The sequence below is a fragment of the Drosophila grimshawi genome, unplaced genomic scaffold (genome assembly GCF_018153295.1).
Source record: "Drosophila grimshawi isolate 15287-2541.00 unplaced genomic scaffold, ASM1815329v1 contig_311, whole genome shotgun sequence".
NCBI lineage: Eukaryota > Metazoa > Arthropoda > Insecta > Diptera > Drosophilidae > Drosophila > Drosophila grimshawi.
In genome coordinates, this window is record NW_025063098.1 from 27814170 (window position 1) to 27830930 (window position 16761).

Here is a 16761-nt window from a genome sequence, read left to right on the forward strand (position 1 = left end):
CACAACAAAAACGCGCGTAGAACTGCTACAAGCGAACGCAACACAAATTTAGTTTGCTGCGTACGCTTCTCTATTTTCTCATCAAAATATTTGTATATAATTAAAACTAACAGATGTTCTGCGAGGATCAGGCAATGGCTGTGGATCCAGCGACGCCACTTAAGGGCGCCCTTAGCCTCAATTCCAGCAGCTCCTCCATCTCAATGGATGCGAAGCCACTAAATAGTTGGGCCCAAGAAGTTCGAGCTGAACTCGGGCAAACCGACGAGGTAAAACCTATAATTAAATTATCATAACTTAAAACAAAACAAAATAATTTTTTTATGTAGACATCATCGTCATTGAATAGCAGTGCCGGGAGCACAGCTACAGCTGCTGGGCAAATGAAGCGGGAGGTAGCAATTGAGTTCTTGGATGGCAGCAATGAGGAGAAATTCGAGCGTCTCATCAAGGAGGAGAAAATCAAGACACCCTTCAAACGGCGTCACTCTCAAACTCCGTCCAGCTCACACAGCAACGAGAATAGTCGTTCCAACAGCCCAAACAGCAGCACATCTTCCAATCCCTCCTCCAACAATAACAACGATAATCAACCTAATCCCTATCTTCATTCGCGTCAAGTCAATCAGGCTTCCAAGGCGGCACACAAGGAGGGGAAGCGTATGCGTCACAATAGCTACACCTCGTCTACTTCCTCCTCATCCTCGTACACTGAGGGGGATCCCGCGGTGCTCTCACGTCGTCAGAAGCAAATCGACTATGGCAAGAACACAGCTGCCTACGAGAGATATGTGGATCAGGTGGCCAGAAATGTGCGAACTCGCGATCATCCCCGCACCCCCAATAAGTATGGCAAATACAGCCGACGCGCTTTCGATGGCCTCGTGAAAATCTGGCGCAAACAGCTGCATTTTTACGATCCGCCCTCGGCGAAGGATGCGCGATCTGCCGAAGCCGACTCGGACTCCGATTCGGATTAGGATGTGATATAGATAATTTAGATGGGGTTACGTTTCTCCGGGGGGATTGGTAAATAAACTCAGGCAATCTTGAAGTTAAACATAAATATAAATATATATTGTCAATTTGATATTGCCTTAGAAATGGTTTGCACACATTTTTTATGTTATGTTAACATAATATCTAAGTTGAACATTTCGAGTCTTTTTAGAGATACAAATATGCATTTTCTTTGTAAGTATAACGATAAATATGAGAAACCATATTCTGCAGATCTGTTAAAAATTAAGTTTATGTTTTTGAAAATACATATTAAAAACTCATCAAATTGGGATAGATTTGTTTTACTTAAATTGATTTTGTGTGCAATCAAATTTTTAAAACAATTCTATTTATGGAATTTGATACATGACAATAAAATTCTTTTGAAATAATAGAGAATTACGTTTGTTTACATATAGAGATATATGTATATTGTATGTATGTCTTCAGCGATTTAAACAAGCCTTAGTTTTATTGGTATAAATAACATCTTTGCTCCAGGCAGATTATATGTATATATATATATACATAGATATAAATAAAATATATATATTTATAATATGACACAATAGCTCAGTTGTCAAACTATATGTATGTATATCATTCTATATAATTTTATATATATATCGTAAATGCATTTCACCATCAAACACAACCCTTTTTTTTTGTTGGTTTTGTTATAATAAATTATTTATTAACGGTAGGGAGAGGGGGATTGTTGAACCAATTAAAGCAACAATAATTACAACATTAAACAGGAGGAAATATATGCAGCCTCTAGCCGACTATAATAACAATCTCAAGCAATTGTGCTTCTATATTGTGCCTATTTTGGGTAGATTCTTCTTTGGGATTAGATGGATTTACTTGGCCTTGCCCTGGGCAGCGACAGCTTCGATGGCCTTCTTCACGGTCTCCTCGTCGCCGAGGAACTGCATGGAGACAACTGGCTTGAAGTTTTCATCGAGTTCATAGACAAAAGGAATGCCAGTTGGCAAGTTCAGATTCATGATGGCATCCTCCGAGAGATCTGTGCGAGGTTAACAACAATAGTTAGCAATCTAATAATTAAATTTGTTTCGACTTTCACTTACTATCTAAATGCTTGACAATGCCGCGCAGACTGTTGCCGTGGGCAGCGATCAGAATCCGTTTGCCCTCCTTCATTTGTGGAATGATGACATCGTTCCAATACGGCAGTGTTCGCTCAATGGTCAGCTTCAGTGACTCGAACTGAGGGAACTCCTCCGGCTTGGGTCCATTAGCATAGCGGGGATCCTTCACAATATTGTCATAGTACGGATGTCCCGGCTCCATTGGTGGCGGTGGTGTATCGAAGCTACGTCTCCAGATCTGCACCTGGGCTTCACCATACTTGGCGGCGGTCTCCGCCTTATTCAGCCCCGTCAAACCGCCATAGTGACGTTCATTGAGACGCCACGTCTTCTGGATGGGAATCTCCTTGTGGCCGCTGGCCTGCAGGATGCTCGCCAATGTGACCTGGGCACGGGTCAGCACCGATGTGTGCGCCACATCGAATTCAAGTCCGGCATTCTTAACTGCTTTGCCAGCAGCCAAAGCCTCCTCTTTGCCTACACACACACAACATTTATCGATTATTATGATTATGATTATGTGATAATACAAATTTACTGCATTTTTTTGTTACCTTTGTCACTCAGATTGGCGTCGTACCAGCCGCAGAATTGATTTTTCTGATTCCACTCGGATTCGCCGTGGCGCACCATAACAATTTTATATTTGCCACCCATATTCTTTGATAATCCAAATAATTTGCGGAAAATTGTGTCCTACTTTCGACAATGGCGGTATTTTTTCGACTGTCGCTTTTCTTGCGATCCACTTAAATATGACCTACAAGGGGGCCAATCAAGGTCGTAGTTGTCAAAACGCCCAAAAGCAACACTGTGACGTAAGACTCAACGTAAGCTCTTAAGTGTTAAAGCAACTCTGTGTTTTCTTTTTGCAGCAGGTGGACAGCACTGTCTAATCTGCGTCGCAGAAGAAGAAGACAATAACAAAGAATTGTTGATTTTTGTTTATTGGTAGTTTTAAGTTTTGATAATAATATGTCTGAAAAGGTGAATGCACGTTGCACATGGGCACAGACCGCTGGCAAACCCCATTGGCAAACGACACTGGTCCCAACGCGCCTCTCCGACGACGACGTCTTCCAAAAGTAAGACAAAGGATGTTCTGACAAAATACAAAACTAGCTTATAAATTTATATATATATATTATTCTTCATCAGGCCCGATTTGGATGACGTTATCAGTGAGGAGCGTGCTGTGCTTTTGTCCAACAATGATTGCCCCACAATTCCGTGTGAGATGCAATTTCAAATAGCGCCCAGTTTTAAAATTGCCGCTTTGACGCTCGTTTGCAGCGCACCCAAAGTGGAAATCTTTGTGGGTCCAAGCCAGGAGTACCTGGAGACTGTCTACGGCATACCCGTGGAGGAGGATGATGGCGATGTACCCATCAAGCCGTATCGCTACGATGTGGAAATCGATCGTTCTGGCATTGCTGAAATAAATCTCAAATTGCTTACCTCGGCAAAAGAGATTTGCATTTATGGTGCCATGTTGCACATAGCACCGAATCCCAATGGGATTACCACACAGCTGCAAAGGCCATTTGATATACAGAAAATACAGGAGCTGCTGAACAAAGGCGGCACCAGCACCAGCAGATGTGCTCAAAATCCCAGCGAGAACAACGATGAAAAGATGCAGAAATTCATGTCCATGATGAAGGGATATGTTGGCCACATCCAACCACAGTTGCCTGTTCCTGCGTCTGCTTCTGCTCCTGCTCCTGCTGCTGATGTCGCTGTTAACAGTCTCAGTCAACATATCGACTCCAAATTCGTCGAATTGGAACGCACAATTTGTAAAAGGCTAGACGAATTTGAGGCACAGCAAGCAGCCAAGTTGGATCGTATTATCGCTTTGCTCGAAGACAAAAACTGATTGATCTAATCATTATATATAAATATACCAATATACAGTTGTCGCTCGCAAATTTCAAGGCTTCCATTATACTCTGTAAATGATTATGATTTCGATCTTTATCAAAGGAATAAGCGAGATTTAATTTGCGAGCAAAGACTTTATTAACAGAATTTAAAACTAAATCGTAGTCTATCTTTAATTTTTTTTAATTTGTTTTCTATAGTATTCTACTGAGAGTGTTCCTTGTAAACTGGAACCTACGAAAAGTCTGTGAAATTGTAATTTTCCAAAATATATATAAATGTATCTAGATATACTAGTAAAACTGATATTTATTTAAGACAATTAGCAATTTATATTATGTAAATGTTTTACAATTAGCAGTTAGCAATTTGGCAGGCGTATGTTAAATTTGGCCTCGTATTTGCCACAGAAAACTGCGTCAAAGTTATCGCTTAGATTGCTCTGATCGTCTTCAACGTAAACCTGTAAAAATATAAGAGTTATGCTGATATCACTTTTGGCTTGTGCTGACTTTATACGAACATGATCAACTGCAATTGCTGGAACCCCGTGGAATGCCACCTCGGCAGTCTCATCACCATATTTCTTCAATATATCAGCTATGCTGCGGCTTTGCTTGCACCTCTTCACATCGCTCACATTGATATTAAAGCGAGTGGCGCACGAGTCCAGCCTATTCTTGAGGCCACGCATCATGCAGGCAATCAGCTTGAACGCCACCTCGAAGGATTTGTGCTCCAGAATGCAGGCGTGCCACGCATTCAACTCGCACTCATTCACGCCGTGCTGACAACTAACATCGCCATCATCAATTAACTAAAGTTGTGTGTCGTAAAAATATGATCAACCAATCACCAATATTAGAATCATTACAAACAGACCTTAGCATTGCCGTAAGGCACCAGCATTAAGTCCGTGTATCGCAGTCGATCCATGCGCAACATTGACGGATGCAGTTGCTGGATAACAAAACGCCTGCAATACGGACAAAGTGCTTCGTAGTATAAAGTAATGGGCAGCTTTGGATTATCTCGATGATTTTGCTGCAAATAATATTGGCTAATTAAATGACAATCTCTACAGAGAGCCAAAATTCACTTGCCTTCGCAATTCCACACAAAAAACCAAAAGTGAGTAGTAAAAAATAAAGAAAAAACGACTTCATAGCTGCGAAAGTATTTTAATCAGAAAAGCAGCCTTCGAGCGATGGCTTGACACTGACTTGAGAATATGAATATGAAGTCAAATGTGGTTGTAATCTGCCTCTGAAATTGTTTATTGTGTTTCCAGTAGGGAGTGGTGGGCGTTAGGCAGATAAAGATACAGAGATTGTGGCTGAAGCAAAGAAAAGATTTCAATTCAAGGCTGTAGGTTTATTTTTATATATTCGAATTAAATTATCGGTGGCTGTGGAAGTTGTAAATGGCGAGTAATTAGTTTATTTATTGCAATGAAGTACAGTCGAACTTCTCTAAGGCGAACAGCTGAAAGCCAAGGAGCTGAATTGCTAGTAAAATATAATTTAATTGGAGTCTGAGTTATTTTTTTTTTATTTACACACTTTGTTTTAAGGTCAAGTTTAGTTCAACTTTCGCATGCGATATGCCTGTTGAGTCAAAGAGCCATTTAAACTCGTAAAACTTTTGTTTTATTTCTCATAATATGTCATGGTTTTGTTTTTATTTTTATCTTTTCATTACTTATCATTAACACTATTACTTTATCACAAATATTTTAAGCATTTTTACATAGATAGTTACAATCGTCGTGCTTACGTTGGTTTTATATATATATATATTTTTTTTTTATGTATTTATATACAATGCCTTTGCTTGCCCCTCTTCGAGGCCCGTTTGATACAATTCTTTTTTGTGTCATGATAATTAATGTATAGTTTGTTTGTAGTACTACATGATTTGCGTTTTGTTCTTTTGTTTTGAAAATTTCAACTACTCGTATTGAATATCTACGGCTGGGGTGACAATTAGCTTATACACTTTTTTTCTTTTTGGAGGAAGCTTATGATTTTCTGACAGTTTACCTAGTTCGCATTCAATACAAGTTTTGCCTTTTCTCTATAAGTTTTGTTTTTATATATGTATATTCACAATTTTAATTTTGGTTTTTGGTTTCTTCTAAAATGTAGTTTATATTTATGATTTCACTAGACTTATGTCTTCAATAATATTATTGGTTTTTTCTTTTCGTTAGAAATGCAAATTGTAGATCCTAAAAAACAAAAATGATATGATTAACATTGTTGAACACTTATACATATATATAAGTTTAAGTCGTATTATATATGCATTTCTGATATGCGAACATGCCTTGATAACAATTGCCAAATGCCAAACGGCATTTTTATTTCTGAAAATTTATTGTATTCAAAAGATTTTTGTTTTTACATAAAAAACGCCAACTATTTGAACTACCCAAAAAAGAAGAAGAAAAAAGAAACTGCCAACAGCCAATAAATTGTACCTAAATAATTCGTTGTATTCTCAGGTTGAACTTGGAAATTGCTTGAAAATTGTTTAATGATATTTATGGGATTGTTAAAGTCATGTTTCTCAAATTATCAAATCAACAATCGCGAACTGTGTGGCCTTTTTGGTTAATAAACCAGCGTTGAGTGCGGCACACAATTTGTAGCTCTATGTTAGCCATATAAATCATTTTATTGGCTTATTAAAAACTTTTCCATTTATTGTCATCATTTTGCGCTATCGTGCGCACAAATCCGTGCCCAGTTTTTCGCCAGTTTCTGCCCAGTTTTTCCACCATCCCCCGCCCCCTTATCCTTCAGCTTTTATTGTGTTTCATGGCCATTCAATCGTTCGTGAGCTTATTATGGGATCCACACTGGGTGGTTATCCCATATTTTTCTAAACTTTTCTTTATTGCTCACTTGTTGGTTGGCCATTGCCCGCCGCTAATAGCAACAACTGAATGACTGCCTGCACTCGGAAAACAAAATGTTCCTTTTACTTTGGGGGTTTGAAAAAATTGAAAATATTATTGCGTTTTTAAATTAATTTCGTTATGCGTTTTTTGGTGATGTTTTTCATATTTTGTTATAAATTAAATAAGTAATTTCTACATTTATATAAAATATGAAATGAAAATTGAAATAAAAAAGACCAAATTAGCACTCTTACTTCATTCTAGCTCATATGTTTTTCCAAGTGTAGTGCTCTTCGCCCAGGCCAATGCCCATTAAATTTAAATCTTGCCGGGCTGCTGTTGCTGCTATTTCGGTTGCGTGCTTAAAAGTTAAATAATGTGTGTAGCTCTCTCTGTCTCTCTCTGTCTCTCTCTCTCTCTCTTTCTTCCATACTCTCTCACTCTCTCATTCTGGGCACGGGACATGGCGCAAGACGTGTCCAATATAACTTTGTCCCTTGGGCTGGCCCAATGTGAAATGCTTTTGGCTTTGATCTTGGGCAGGCAGTTCAAATAGCTGCGGTTTAGTTACGGTAAAGGCTCGGTTAGACAGAAAAAGGATATGTTTTTTGTTTGTTTCGAAATCGAAAAATGAGGAGAAAAACTGATTTGACAACACTTTTTTTTGTCGAGTATTTGATTTTGGAAGTACACAGCAATTTAACAAGACGGTTTATAGTTGAGTCCCTGCTTTCAGCATTAAGTATGAATATTTTGAGACACTGTGATTCAGTTGTTGAGTTTAAAATACCTGCGAAGAACCGATAAGTAGTTGGTATAAGTGGAAAACTGGGATTTTCAAATAACTGAGATATGCATGTGTAGAGGGGATAACTGCTGTATATCAATATTATAATTTTGCAGTAATCATTTTGAATAAGTCGAATAGTCATACTTGATGCTGACAATGCAAGTCTTTATATAGCACGCTATATCCTGTATACTATATAATTATGGGAATGTATATGTGGTTTACAAGTCTAGAAATACATTTACACTAACATTTACAAACAAACGGACACACATGCATACACAAATACACATCCATGGACTAAGTTTAAGAACTACTCCAATTTTGTTTTCCATTTTTTTTTTTTTTTTTTGTAATCCTTAAGTCTAACAATAAGAATTGAATGCTTAGAGAGAGATAACGTCGCAGGACCTTCTGCTAGTTACGAATAGTTTTTGTAGTTCTGATTAGTTAAGATCTACGTATTTCATTTTCACTTTCAACTACCGATTCTTATGCTCTTAACTGTTTTCTGTTTCTTTAACTGTTTCCGATGTGCGCCAGTCTTTTGTTTTTATTTTCTTTCTTTTTTCTTTTTTGTTGGATTATGCTAAGGAATTTTGCCGATAATGGATGCTTTAGACGCAGCTCTCCGGGCCGGGCAGTGTGTCGGTGATGATGTGATTGCGTCCAGCATTCGATTTCTGTGTGATCGTCGTCAGCTGCGACGGCGACAGATTTGCGCTGCCAAGTCCCATGCTCTTGGGCAGGGTCATGTGCGTTGGCAGTGACGCCGCTGCCTTGCTCAGATTATAGTCAATCAGGCTGCTGGTGGTCAGATAATCGGCTAATGTCAGCGGATCCCGACCGCGGGGCAGACTACCCGACGGTTGTTGTGCCACACCATGCGGCAGCGTGTGATGCAAATGTTGTGCATAGTGGCTGCCCCCATTGCTGAGCGCATTACTCGCCGAATTTGCCACGCTGCTGGCCGAGCTCAATGTACTATTGCTGCCAGCACCACCAGCTCCTCCGCCTCCGCTTCCGCCGCCGGCTCCAGTGTAGCTGCCCATGTTGAGGCCGAGCTGCTCGTACCGACTGCTGAGCGTTGGCATTGCATCGTAGAGCAGCGGTTGTGATGCCGCCGGCGGCTGATAACTTTTGGCCACATGGTCACTTTCCAGTTTCAGTGTGCTGGACTGCGAGGGCGGGCTATTCAGGTGCGGCGCATTCACGTCCTGCTAAAGCCAAAATGGTAAATGTTAAATTAGCAATGTCAGCTCTGAGGAACGCCCCCTGCTCATCTGCACATGGGCGTTGCCAGAGGGGTCAAGTTGTGTCCACCCGCTGAGAACTAGGACATGCTACACTTTCGACACGTAAACTTATTCAGCAAAAAACGCTTTAAACTTAATTAAATATGTTGTTTTTTCTTGTTAGATTTAACTAAACTTGCTGCAAGGATTTAAGACCACATCATTTAAATAAGGGAAGTTTCCATTAGTTCAAAATGTAATCAATTGTCTGAAATGGGTTTTTTTTACGTGCTTAATCTTTGTAATAATTTTAATTTACGATTATTATTTTTTAAACTAAAACACAAACAAGTTTCTTACTTGTTGGAAAGTTATGTGTTAAATTAAGTCTAACTAAACCTGCTCTGTGGAGTTAAGTCCATATAATTTACAGATGAAGTTTCTCTTCGTTTAAAAAGCAACGAATGGTCTGATTGGATTTTTTTCTGGGTTTCCGCAATCGTAGCAATAAATTCATTATTTCCCAGTAAAGTAAATACAAGTGATTAAAAGTAAACACAAATTCTACCTAAACAAAAATGTTTTTTGTTATTTTTTTTTGTGGGATTTAAGACTCTTTAAGTATTTATTTCTGCGTTTTGTGCCTTTGCAAGGGATGTGCTGCCCCTAACTAGCTGAGGATTAGTGTCTACGCCCATGTGCATAGGTGCATTCAACTGACACTTACATAATCCGCAGTTTTATGATTCGCAACGCTGCTGGGCGCGGCCGCTGTGCTGCCGCCCATAAATAAACCACTCTGTCGATTTCCCAGCGGTGACGATGTGTCACTGCCAGTTGCGCTTTTCTGTGCGCTCAATATGTCCGGCTGCTTTTCAATGCCCTGCTTCAGTGTGTAAGCCACAACGAGCCGCTGATGCCCGGCGCCCGTTTCCAGCGGTGCTGTCACCGTCACATCCATGCCTGCAACACAAAATCAAAAAAAAAAATATTTAAAAAAAATACAAAAAAAAATCCATCGAAATTATATTAGCTTTGGTGAACATCATCTAATGCCTCGATCCGGCTTTACTCACCCAAATGCTTGTCCTTATCATCGCACAAATTGCGGGCTCCCTGGCAGCGACGCCGTCGCACCGCAATAACAACCACAAACAACACGGCAATGCCCACGGTGAAGAGTGTTCCGGTTAACAAAGCGGCCAGCGGCAATATCGATAGACCAATGCGACCATCTGTGGAATGCGAATGAAGGCATATGAAATGCGTTAGGGATGTATGGATTTATCTTTCTCGGTATAACCATCTCCAATATTACATTTCAAATAGAGCAAGGCTATAATATTTCAGTTGAAAATTCGTTATGAGAAATTTCAGTCAGCGAAGGATTTTTAATAGAGGCATTGCTATTGAGAATACATTATACGGGTAAGTGCCTAAGCCCAAGGATTGTAATGTTATATATATCTCTATATATGTATGTATCTGTAGAGTCTTTACTACGACAAAGTAGACTTATTTTTGGTTAACAAAATCTGTGTTTCTTATCTTCTTGCTGGTTAATAATATGTCAGTGTTTAATTGTGCCATTTGTTGCTATAGGAAATCGATTAATATCGATATCTGCTTAGCGTGGGAATTTATCGTTCAAATGAAATCAATTTTATTTGAGAGGCTATATTCCAAATTTAAAGCCTCAAGTTCTTAAAGGTACTCGGCTTTTTAGGTACTACAGATCAACATGGCTTAATTGACTCGGTTGCATTGAAACGGGTGCAGTTAAAGATAAAATGAGAAATGATAACAATGAGGTTTCCGAATTAAAAGTCTTCAGCTCTTATAGTCTCTGAGATCTGCCTGTTTACACAACCAGTCATCCAGATTAATCGACACGGCTACTGATCAATAATAAATAGTCTTTACGGGGTCAGATACAAATTATTCCATTTTCAATGGATTCACTACATGAATCAAATCCAAATCGAAATCGAAGTCAGGTCAAACTTGAATGAGATTTTTCAATTACAGAATGGGGAAATGTATAAGACTTAGTTGTGTTTTAACAAAGCAATTCGCAACTAGCTTTTGGCTGTAAGCCATTGAACGTTGAGCTTTAATTAAAAGCTGATTAATTTGTTGGATTTATTGACTGCTGAAAGCTGGCGTTGACATACGCGTAATTGAATATGCATTACAAGGCCATAAGTATTTTGCTTACGCTAACAGGAAGGTGGACGTGGACTGATGAGAGACGTGCGGGGGCAAAGTACGACGGGGTGTAGTTCAAATGTGTTTAACATTCAACAAATCATGCGCGCCTGCGGATATGCAACACAGAATTTCAATAAGCAAACATGCCAAAACCTGGCTAACTGGCTGAATGGAGGGGGGGGTGGCAACGGGGGAGGCTAAGCTATGTGTATCCGCAGACTGTTGCTAATTTATAAACCTGCGCCTGTCAGCCAAACGTTGTCGACAGCAACGCCAAAGTTGCAAATCAATAAATATACGATTTTTTTATTTATTTTTTTTTTATACCAAATGTTGACGAAATTGCGCTGCGAGCGAAATTGTTCATTTATGCATGGCTGCGCTTAGAAGCACAAGTACACACTAACACACACACACATACTAGTACACATACGTATATATATACGTATATATATATGCTATATGGTGTATTTGTAAACACGCATGTGCATGTCCAGTTAAACTTGGTGCATGTGTTGTAATAGTTGGCACATGACTTTTCAAGAATACAGCATTGAATCACAGAAGAAAAAAGAATAGAATACTATGCCCGATTTCAATTTGAGCGCATTGCTCACATTTGTATATATGTTTGTATATGTGTAATCACCTATTTTAGATATTTGAACCTAATGTGTGCTCAGTTTATTTAATAGATTGGAATCGCCTTACCGTCAAGGCTTGGCAGTGAATACAAAACAAATCCCAAATCGCATAAGCCCGAAACCCAATATACACACACACATACACAGTGTAAAACATAAAAGAATGCAAAAATTAAATAAAAAAGCAAATAAATATATGTATATACGATATGTATATGTTCAATACCAGGAAAACACTTGAAACTGATGCCAAGCAGCGGACGAGTTGAGCTGCACATCCAACCAATGAAATAAGAAAGGAAAGAAATATTGACACGCCGAAGTTCAGATACCCTTTCAGAATGCAGTAAGTAACTGAATAATTCTTTGAAAAAAAGTGCATAAAAAATAAACTAAAAACAGTTGAGTTTTATCTTAGAAAATACAAAGGTTTTTCAAACAAGAAATCATCTTTAACCGTTCTGAATATATCCAAAGGTGTCTCCTTCAACGCGACAAATTTATAATGCTTACCGCAAAGGTATCACAAAAATCCGAAACCAAAAAAAAGAAAAGACCAACAAAAAACGAAGAAGAAGAAGAAAGTAATTTAAATATAAGCAGAGCGGCGTAATGAAATTTTCACACTTGTGCAAATATTTATCAATAAAACAAGCAGCAGATAGGACTGAGGCGGAGGCGGGGGCGGTAAAGGCCTTGGGGAGCCGTGCCGGGGACATGCACATGCCCGAAGTTAAGCAGATAACCCAGGCAACCAAAGAGCCAAAAGCGACACCCGAGAACCTGTGCTGCAGCAGGAGTAACCACAGGACCACATCACAAACATTGCCCAGGCAGCGGCTGCTGCCTTCTGCCTTCTGCCCTCTACCGTTTTGCGTCCTGCGTGTGCCGCTCATAAGCCAATTGTTTGTATGCGTTTCATTTGGTGAGTGCAGGACGAAGCAATTCGTCTACTGCTTTTGGATCAGATCCTCCCCCCCCATTGGGGAGTGGGTGTTGTTGGGGGGTTGCACTGGGCTAGCTCTTCTTATAAGCTTAATTCAATTTAATGCTCTCCCGTTTGTGATATAAATGATTCGATGAAACGATGAAAAAGTGGATTGGTTAAAATGTATGGGGATTACGACAACAACAACGACGACGACGACGACGACGCTGCTGCTGCTCACATGCCAGTGGTATCGACTCCGGTTCCCGCTACGCTCTTCTGAGTGAGATGGGAATGCGTTTACGGTTACGTTTACGTTTACACAAAGTAAGCATAAATAAAATCATGTGTATGCGGGCGCTCTGTGTGTGGATATGCGAAGACCAAACAATGTAGTATCTGTATCGCATACAGCATACATCCTTGCCGCCTCATCCTTCACTCTCCACCCACCTGCCACCTGCCACCTCCGCCTCTCTCTCTCTCTCTGTCCTGGCCGTATCTGCTGCAGCTGCTGTTTTCATCAGCGCGCGCAGAGGCAAACACTTCGATCTGCTGTATATATAGGATATAATTTTATTTTACTTTACTTTCAGCGCCGTTGTCTTTTGGGATATTTTATTCAGATAAGACATGTTTAATGTATATTTTTCTTGTCTTACAGTAATCGTTTATATTTTGTGTTGCATGTGGCAAGGTGCCTGAATGGCTGAATGCCAGGATGTTTGGGCGTAGGGGGTTCAGACTCGGTGTCTGTTTCGTTTCCGCCGCTGTCGTCTGATGCGTTGTTACCTTGATGCCACAGATGCGGCTATATATATATATATATATATATATATTAAGTGTAGCTGGTGTGTGTGTGTGTGTGTATGCTAGAGTTCTGGCATGCTCAATGTGGATAATGTAACTCTTGGGGAATCTCTGTGTGTCAGTTTAGCATAACAAGATATTTCTTTTGTCTGCATTCCTCTCTTCTTTTTATTTTATTTTTTTTTTATTTCGGCTAAGGTAAAACATGAAATTGATTATATTTACATTAATGTGATGGCGTCAAGCGTTGCCATTGCAAAATGTTTGCTACCAAATTCCCAGCTGCGAGAACACCCCCTTACTCTGTCCGTATATATGCATGTGCCATGGCAACATTTCAAAATTTAAGTGTCGAATGAAATGCTTTCAAATTTGCCAAGGTGTAAATATTGACACTTGACGTACATTGCATCTTGTGTGTCATCTTTATATAAAGTGTCATCTATATCATATAATACACATTTTTTGTCACACATAAGATGCACTTAAGAAAAATCTTTTTGTTGCCATTTAATTACGAATTTCATGAGTTTTTTATATTATTAAATTTCGCATTTGCTATTTTCTTGGCTGAGTTATCAATGTATGTCGAGTGTCTTCTGTAAATTATTAAAATATAAATCCATTTTAAAGATACTTTTTAAATAAAAAACAGAAAGTACTTAAAAAAAACTATGACATTTTTTGAGAGAAAATTGTGCCGTCAAAATGTAAAAAAAATGACGAGATATGTTCAATAAACTTTGTAAATATTATTAAAAATTCGAATCCATATTAAATGTCATATAATTTTTTTCATTAAATAAACCAACGCTAAAGAATATATAAAAAGTACCCACGATTCTCACAAAGTATGAAAAAACCACAAACGTATTTTAATAGTCGGGTTTTCAAGACTCGGGGCCCCTTTTTTGCTTACATTTTTAACCGATTTTTGACCAAAAATTGTGTTTCAAAATTTAAACGTGGTATTAATCTACATAATAGAAAATGCATATATATATATACACTTAATATTAAAATATATACTTTATGGGGTCATATATAATTTAAAGGACATCTACTTGAATGTGTTGGACACATCACGACAATATTATAATACCGTCCACAAATAAAATGTCGCCTTTTTCACAGAGTTCTCGTGCACACCAGTTCCAGCTGTGATACCTAAGCGCTCCATGAAACTAACTCGAATTTTTGTTGGCTATCTCTGCTCCACAAATTGACCAGTTGACCATCCACGTATGTGTGTGTGTGTGTGTGAATGTGCGAGTGGATGAGTATGTGAAGTTTTGGGGTATACTGCTCTAATGCGTATTAAAGAGATGATTGAGTGGATTTGTTGTTCATGTTGAGTGACTGAAGCGTACAAATATATCATTGCCACACTACAAAATATGGTGAGTGCAGAGATACGAGTACTAAACATTATTGGCTAGACAAATCCGCACTGGATTTCAGTCAACTTAATAACGTAATAACCTAATAAATCAATGTGCCTGCTATGACTAGTTAACGTTGATAGAGACAGGTGCATAAATTGCTGGATCTGATTAAGCGGCTCCGTTGTGTAACATTTACTGTACACAATTTGTAATTGAAATGATGGCAAATATGAAATCAACTTGTGATGCTGCTTTTAACAAGAGTTTCAGAAACTGGGATGAACACAATATTTCATAGCTCGAAAATACATGAATTACAATATAAATAAACAAACGCACAACAAAGCAATTTATGTTTCAAGGAAATATGTTCCGTTTTTAGAATATTATTAAATTACTTGTAATTATGTTATTTTCGTACTAAGAACATAATTAATTTTGTGATTAAAAAATGCTGGTAAATGAATATTTTGCTCATGCCTTATGCAAAAATACTACAAGCAATTTAACGCAACTTTGATCAGAGCAATTTATCGTAAAGTGCGTGTGAAGCAAGCTTCACAAAAACCATTTTGCAACCAATTTTACAGTTTTTGCCTCGTTGATTGCGGGTGAAAGCGAAAAAAAAGGAAAATACTTTAAAAGAAAATTAACGTCAAAGTTGAATAACAAAGCATGAATAAGAAATCTTAGCAACACTCCGCGACGCTGTTTGGGTCAGGTAGCGAAGGGAATGGGAATGGGAACGGGAATGGGAACGGGAGATGACACAAGTTGGAGCAACTGTCGCCCTAACGTAAACAAAACTCGTTAAATAAAAGAACAATTGTACTTACAAAAAACTAAAACGGTTAAGCAGACTATGCAAATACTTGAATGACTTTTTAAAGGTGAAATGGCGCTTAAAAGGCAATAAATGCTTTACCGACTACTCCACCCCCCATAGAACTTTGCATCGTGTTGCATACTTTGAGGGACCGGCGACACTTCTTTCGCCAACAACACACACTTCAGGGACAATGCGCAATGCAAACTTTGTATGTTGCAATGCTGCTTGTTGTATTTGTTGTAAATATTTTATTCCTTAAATAGTAGCAATAGTACAATTCATAAAGCTGGGGGACAAAAAAAACACCCACCTGAACGCTTGTCCGCCTCATTGATGGGCACATTCTCCAGAACTATCGGCTCGGAGCGTCCTTTCTGGTTAACGCTGTAGACGACCAAATGCAACGCTGGATGTGCATCCGGATAGTAATCCATAGGCGTCAGATCTGCAAGAGTGATAAAAAGTGGTTGGTGGGTTTTGTAATTCCATTAGTTGACCCGAACATTAATTTAAAACTTGCATTTCGCAAACTCCATTAGGTAAACAGGCATTTAATTAACACGTTGCTGCCAGGCAAACTTGTGCCATGAAAACTTTCTCGCATATCTTTCGTTTGGTAGTTCTTTTTGTTGCTTTTTTTTTTTTTAAATACTCACATCAAAAGTTTTTTGTTTTTACACCAATAGCAGCTCATTAAAATAGCAACAACTGCTTGTTAAGCCCGGCAAAAGCTTAAGGGCCAACCTCAACTCTAGAAGCCAGAGTCGTTAACACGCCTGTCTAACTAATCGTGACTTTACGCTTCGTTTGACTTTGCAAATATCGCAGAATGCAAAAGCCGCACCCGCAGCCGTTATCCCTCTTACTGCCGGTTATGCCCACTCTGCTTGGAGGTAGACATCAGTTCATCGATAGCGAGTTACTTGAAAATCTGCCAGGCAGGATGCTGTTGCAGATCCTGGGGCATCCTAAGGCGTTGCCAAGTTGCAATCCAAAATGATAACCGAAATGTGGCTCATTAAC

At 38.9% G+C, this 16761-nt stretch overlaps 5 protein-coding genes across 5 annotated transcripts in view; 2 read left to right on the top strand and 3 right to left on the bottom strand.

Moving 5' to 3' along the window:
• The first annotated feature begins 8 nt into the window (after window positions 1-8).
• Window positions 9-1085, top strand: LOC6570869 (histone RNA hairpin-binding protein). Its single transcript, XM_001997045.2, has 2 exons — window positions 9-269; window positions 330-1085. Exons 1-2 carry the CDS (start codon window positions 114-116, stop codon window positions 978-980), a joined length of 807 nt encoding a protein of 268 aa, XP_001997081.1. The 5' UTR covers window positions 9-113; the 3' UTR covers window positions 981-1085.
• Window positions 1086-1674: 589 nt separating this feature from the next.
• Window positions 1675-2901, bottom strand: LOC6569861 (phosphoglycerate mutase 1). Its single transcript, XM_001996048.2, has 3 exons — window positions 2672-2901; window positions 2097-2594; window positions 1675-2032 (listed from the first exon to the last, which is right to left on the bottom strand). Exons 1-3 carry the CDS (start codon window positions 2772-2774, stop codon window positions 1866-1868), a joined length of 768 nt encoding a protein of 255 aa, XP_001996084.1. The 5' UTR covers window positions 2775-2901; the 3' UTR covers window positions 1675-1865.
• Window positions 2902-3021: 120 nt separating this feature from the next.
• LOC6569860 lies at window positions 3022-4290 on the top strand. The gene is made up of 2 exons (XM_001996047.2): window positions 3022-3202; window positions 3276-4290. Exons 1-2 carry the CDS (start codon window positions 3093-3095, stop codon window positions 3994-3996), a joined length of 831 nt encoding a protein of 276 aa, XP_001996083.1. The 5' UTR covers window positions 3022-3092; the 3' UTR covers window positions 3997-4290.
• A 10-nt stretch (window positions 4291-4300) lies between these two features.
• On the bottom strand, window positions 4301-5204 carry LOC6569655 (GILT-like protein 2). Its single transcript, XM_032741525.2, has 4 exons — window positions 5105-5204; window positions 4884-5045; window positions 4525-4818; window positions 4301-4464 (listed from the first exon to the last, which is right to left on the bottom strand). Exons 1-4 carry the CDS (start codon window positions 5165-5167, stop codon window positions 4363-4365), a joined length of 621 nt encoding a protein of 206 aa, XP_032597416.1. The 5' UTR covers window positions 5168-5204; the 3' UTR covers window positions 4301-4362.
• A 2104-nt stretch (window positions 5205-7308) lies between these two features.
• Window positions 7309-16761, bottom strand: part of LOC6569654 — a 91560-nt gene continuing 82107 nt past the window's right edge. Inside the window, exons 15-18 of the mRNA XM_032741671.1 lie at window positions 16049-16183; window positions 10008-10166; window positions 9659-9894; window positions 7309-8913 (exon numbers count right to left, since the gene is read on the bottom strand). Coding sequence (XP_032597562.1) covers window positions 8314-8913; window positions 9659-9894; window positions 10008-10166; window positions 16049-16183 — 1130 coding nt within the window. The 3' untranslated portion in view covers window positions 7309-8313. The remainder of the gene's footprint in view (window positions 8914-9658; window positions 9895-10007; window positions 10167-16048; window positions 16184-16761) is intronic.

Bases quoted from the DNA above. Each gene is read 5' to 3' on its own strand.
- LOC6570869 (XM_001997045.2), top strand. From the start codon at position 114: ATGTTCTGCGAGGATCAGGCAATGGCTGTGGATCCAGCGACGCCACTT. The intron at 270-329 runs GTAAAACCTATA...TTTTTTATGTAG, and splicing joins AACTCGGGCAAACCGACGAG to ACATCATCGTCATTGAATAG.
- LOC6569861 (XM_001996048.2), bottom strand. From the start codon at position 2,774: ATGGGTGGCAAATATAAAATTGTTATGGTGCGCCACGGCGAATCCGAG. The intron at 2,595-2,671 runs GTAACAAAAAAA...GTGTGTGTGTAG, and splicing joins CGCCAATCTGAGTGACAAAG to GCAAAGAGGAGGCTTTGGCT. The intron at 2,033-2,096 runs GTAAGTGAAAGT...AACCTCGCACAG, and splicing joins CATTGTCAAGCATTTAGATA to ATCTCTCGGAGGATGCCATC.
- LOC6569860 (XM_001996047.2), top strand. From the start codon at position 3,093: ATGTCTGAAAAGGTGAATGCACGTTGCACATGGGCACAGACCGCTGGC. The intron at 3,203-3,275 runs GTAAGACAAAGG...ATTCTTCATCAG, and splicing joins GACGACGACGTCTTCCAAAA to GCCCGATTTGGATGACGTTA.
- LOC6569655 (XM_032741525.2), bottom strand. From the start codon at position 5,167: ATGAAGTCGTTTTTTCTTTATTTTTTACTACTCACTTTTGGTTTTTTG. The intron at 5,046-5,104 runs GCAAGTGAATTT...TATTATTTGCAG, and splicing joins TTTTGTGTGGAATTGCGAAG to CAAAATCATCGAGATAATCC. The intron at 4,819-4,883 runs GTCTGTTTGTAA...ACACAACTTTAG, and splicing joins TGCCTTACGGCAATGCTAAG to TTAATTGATGATGGCGATGT.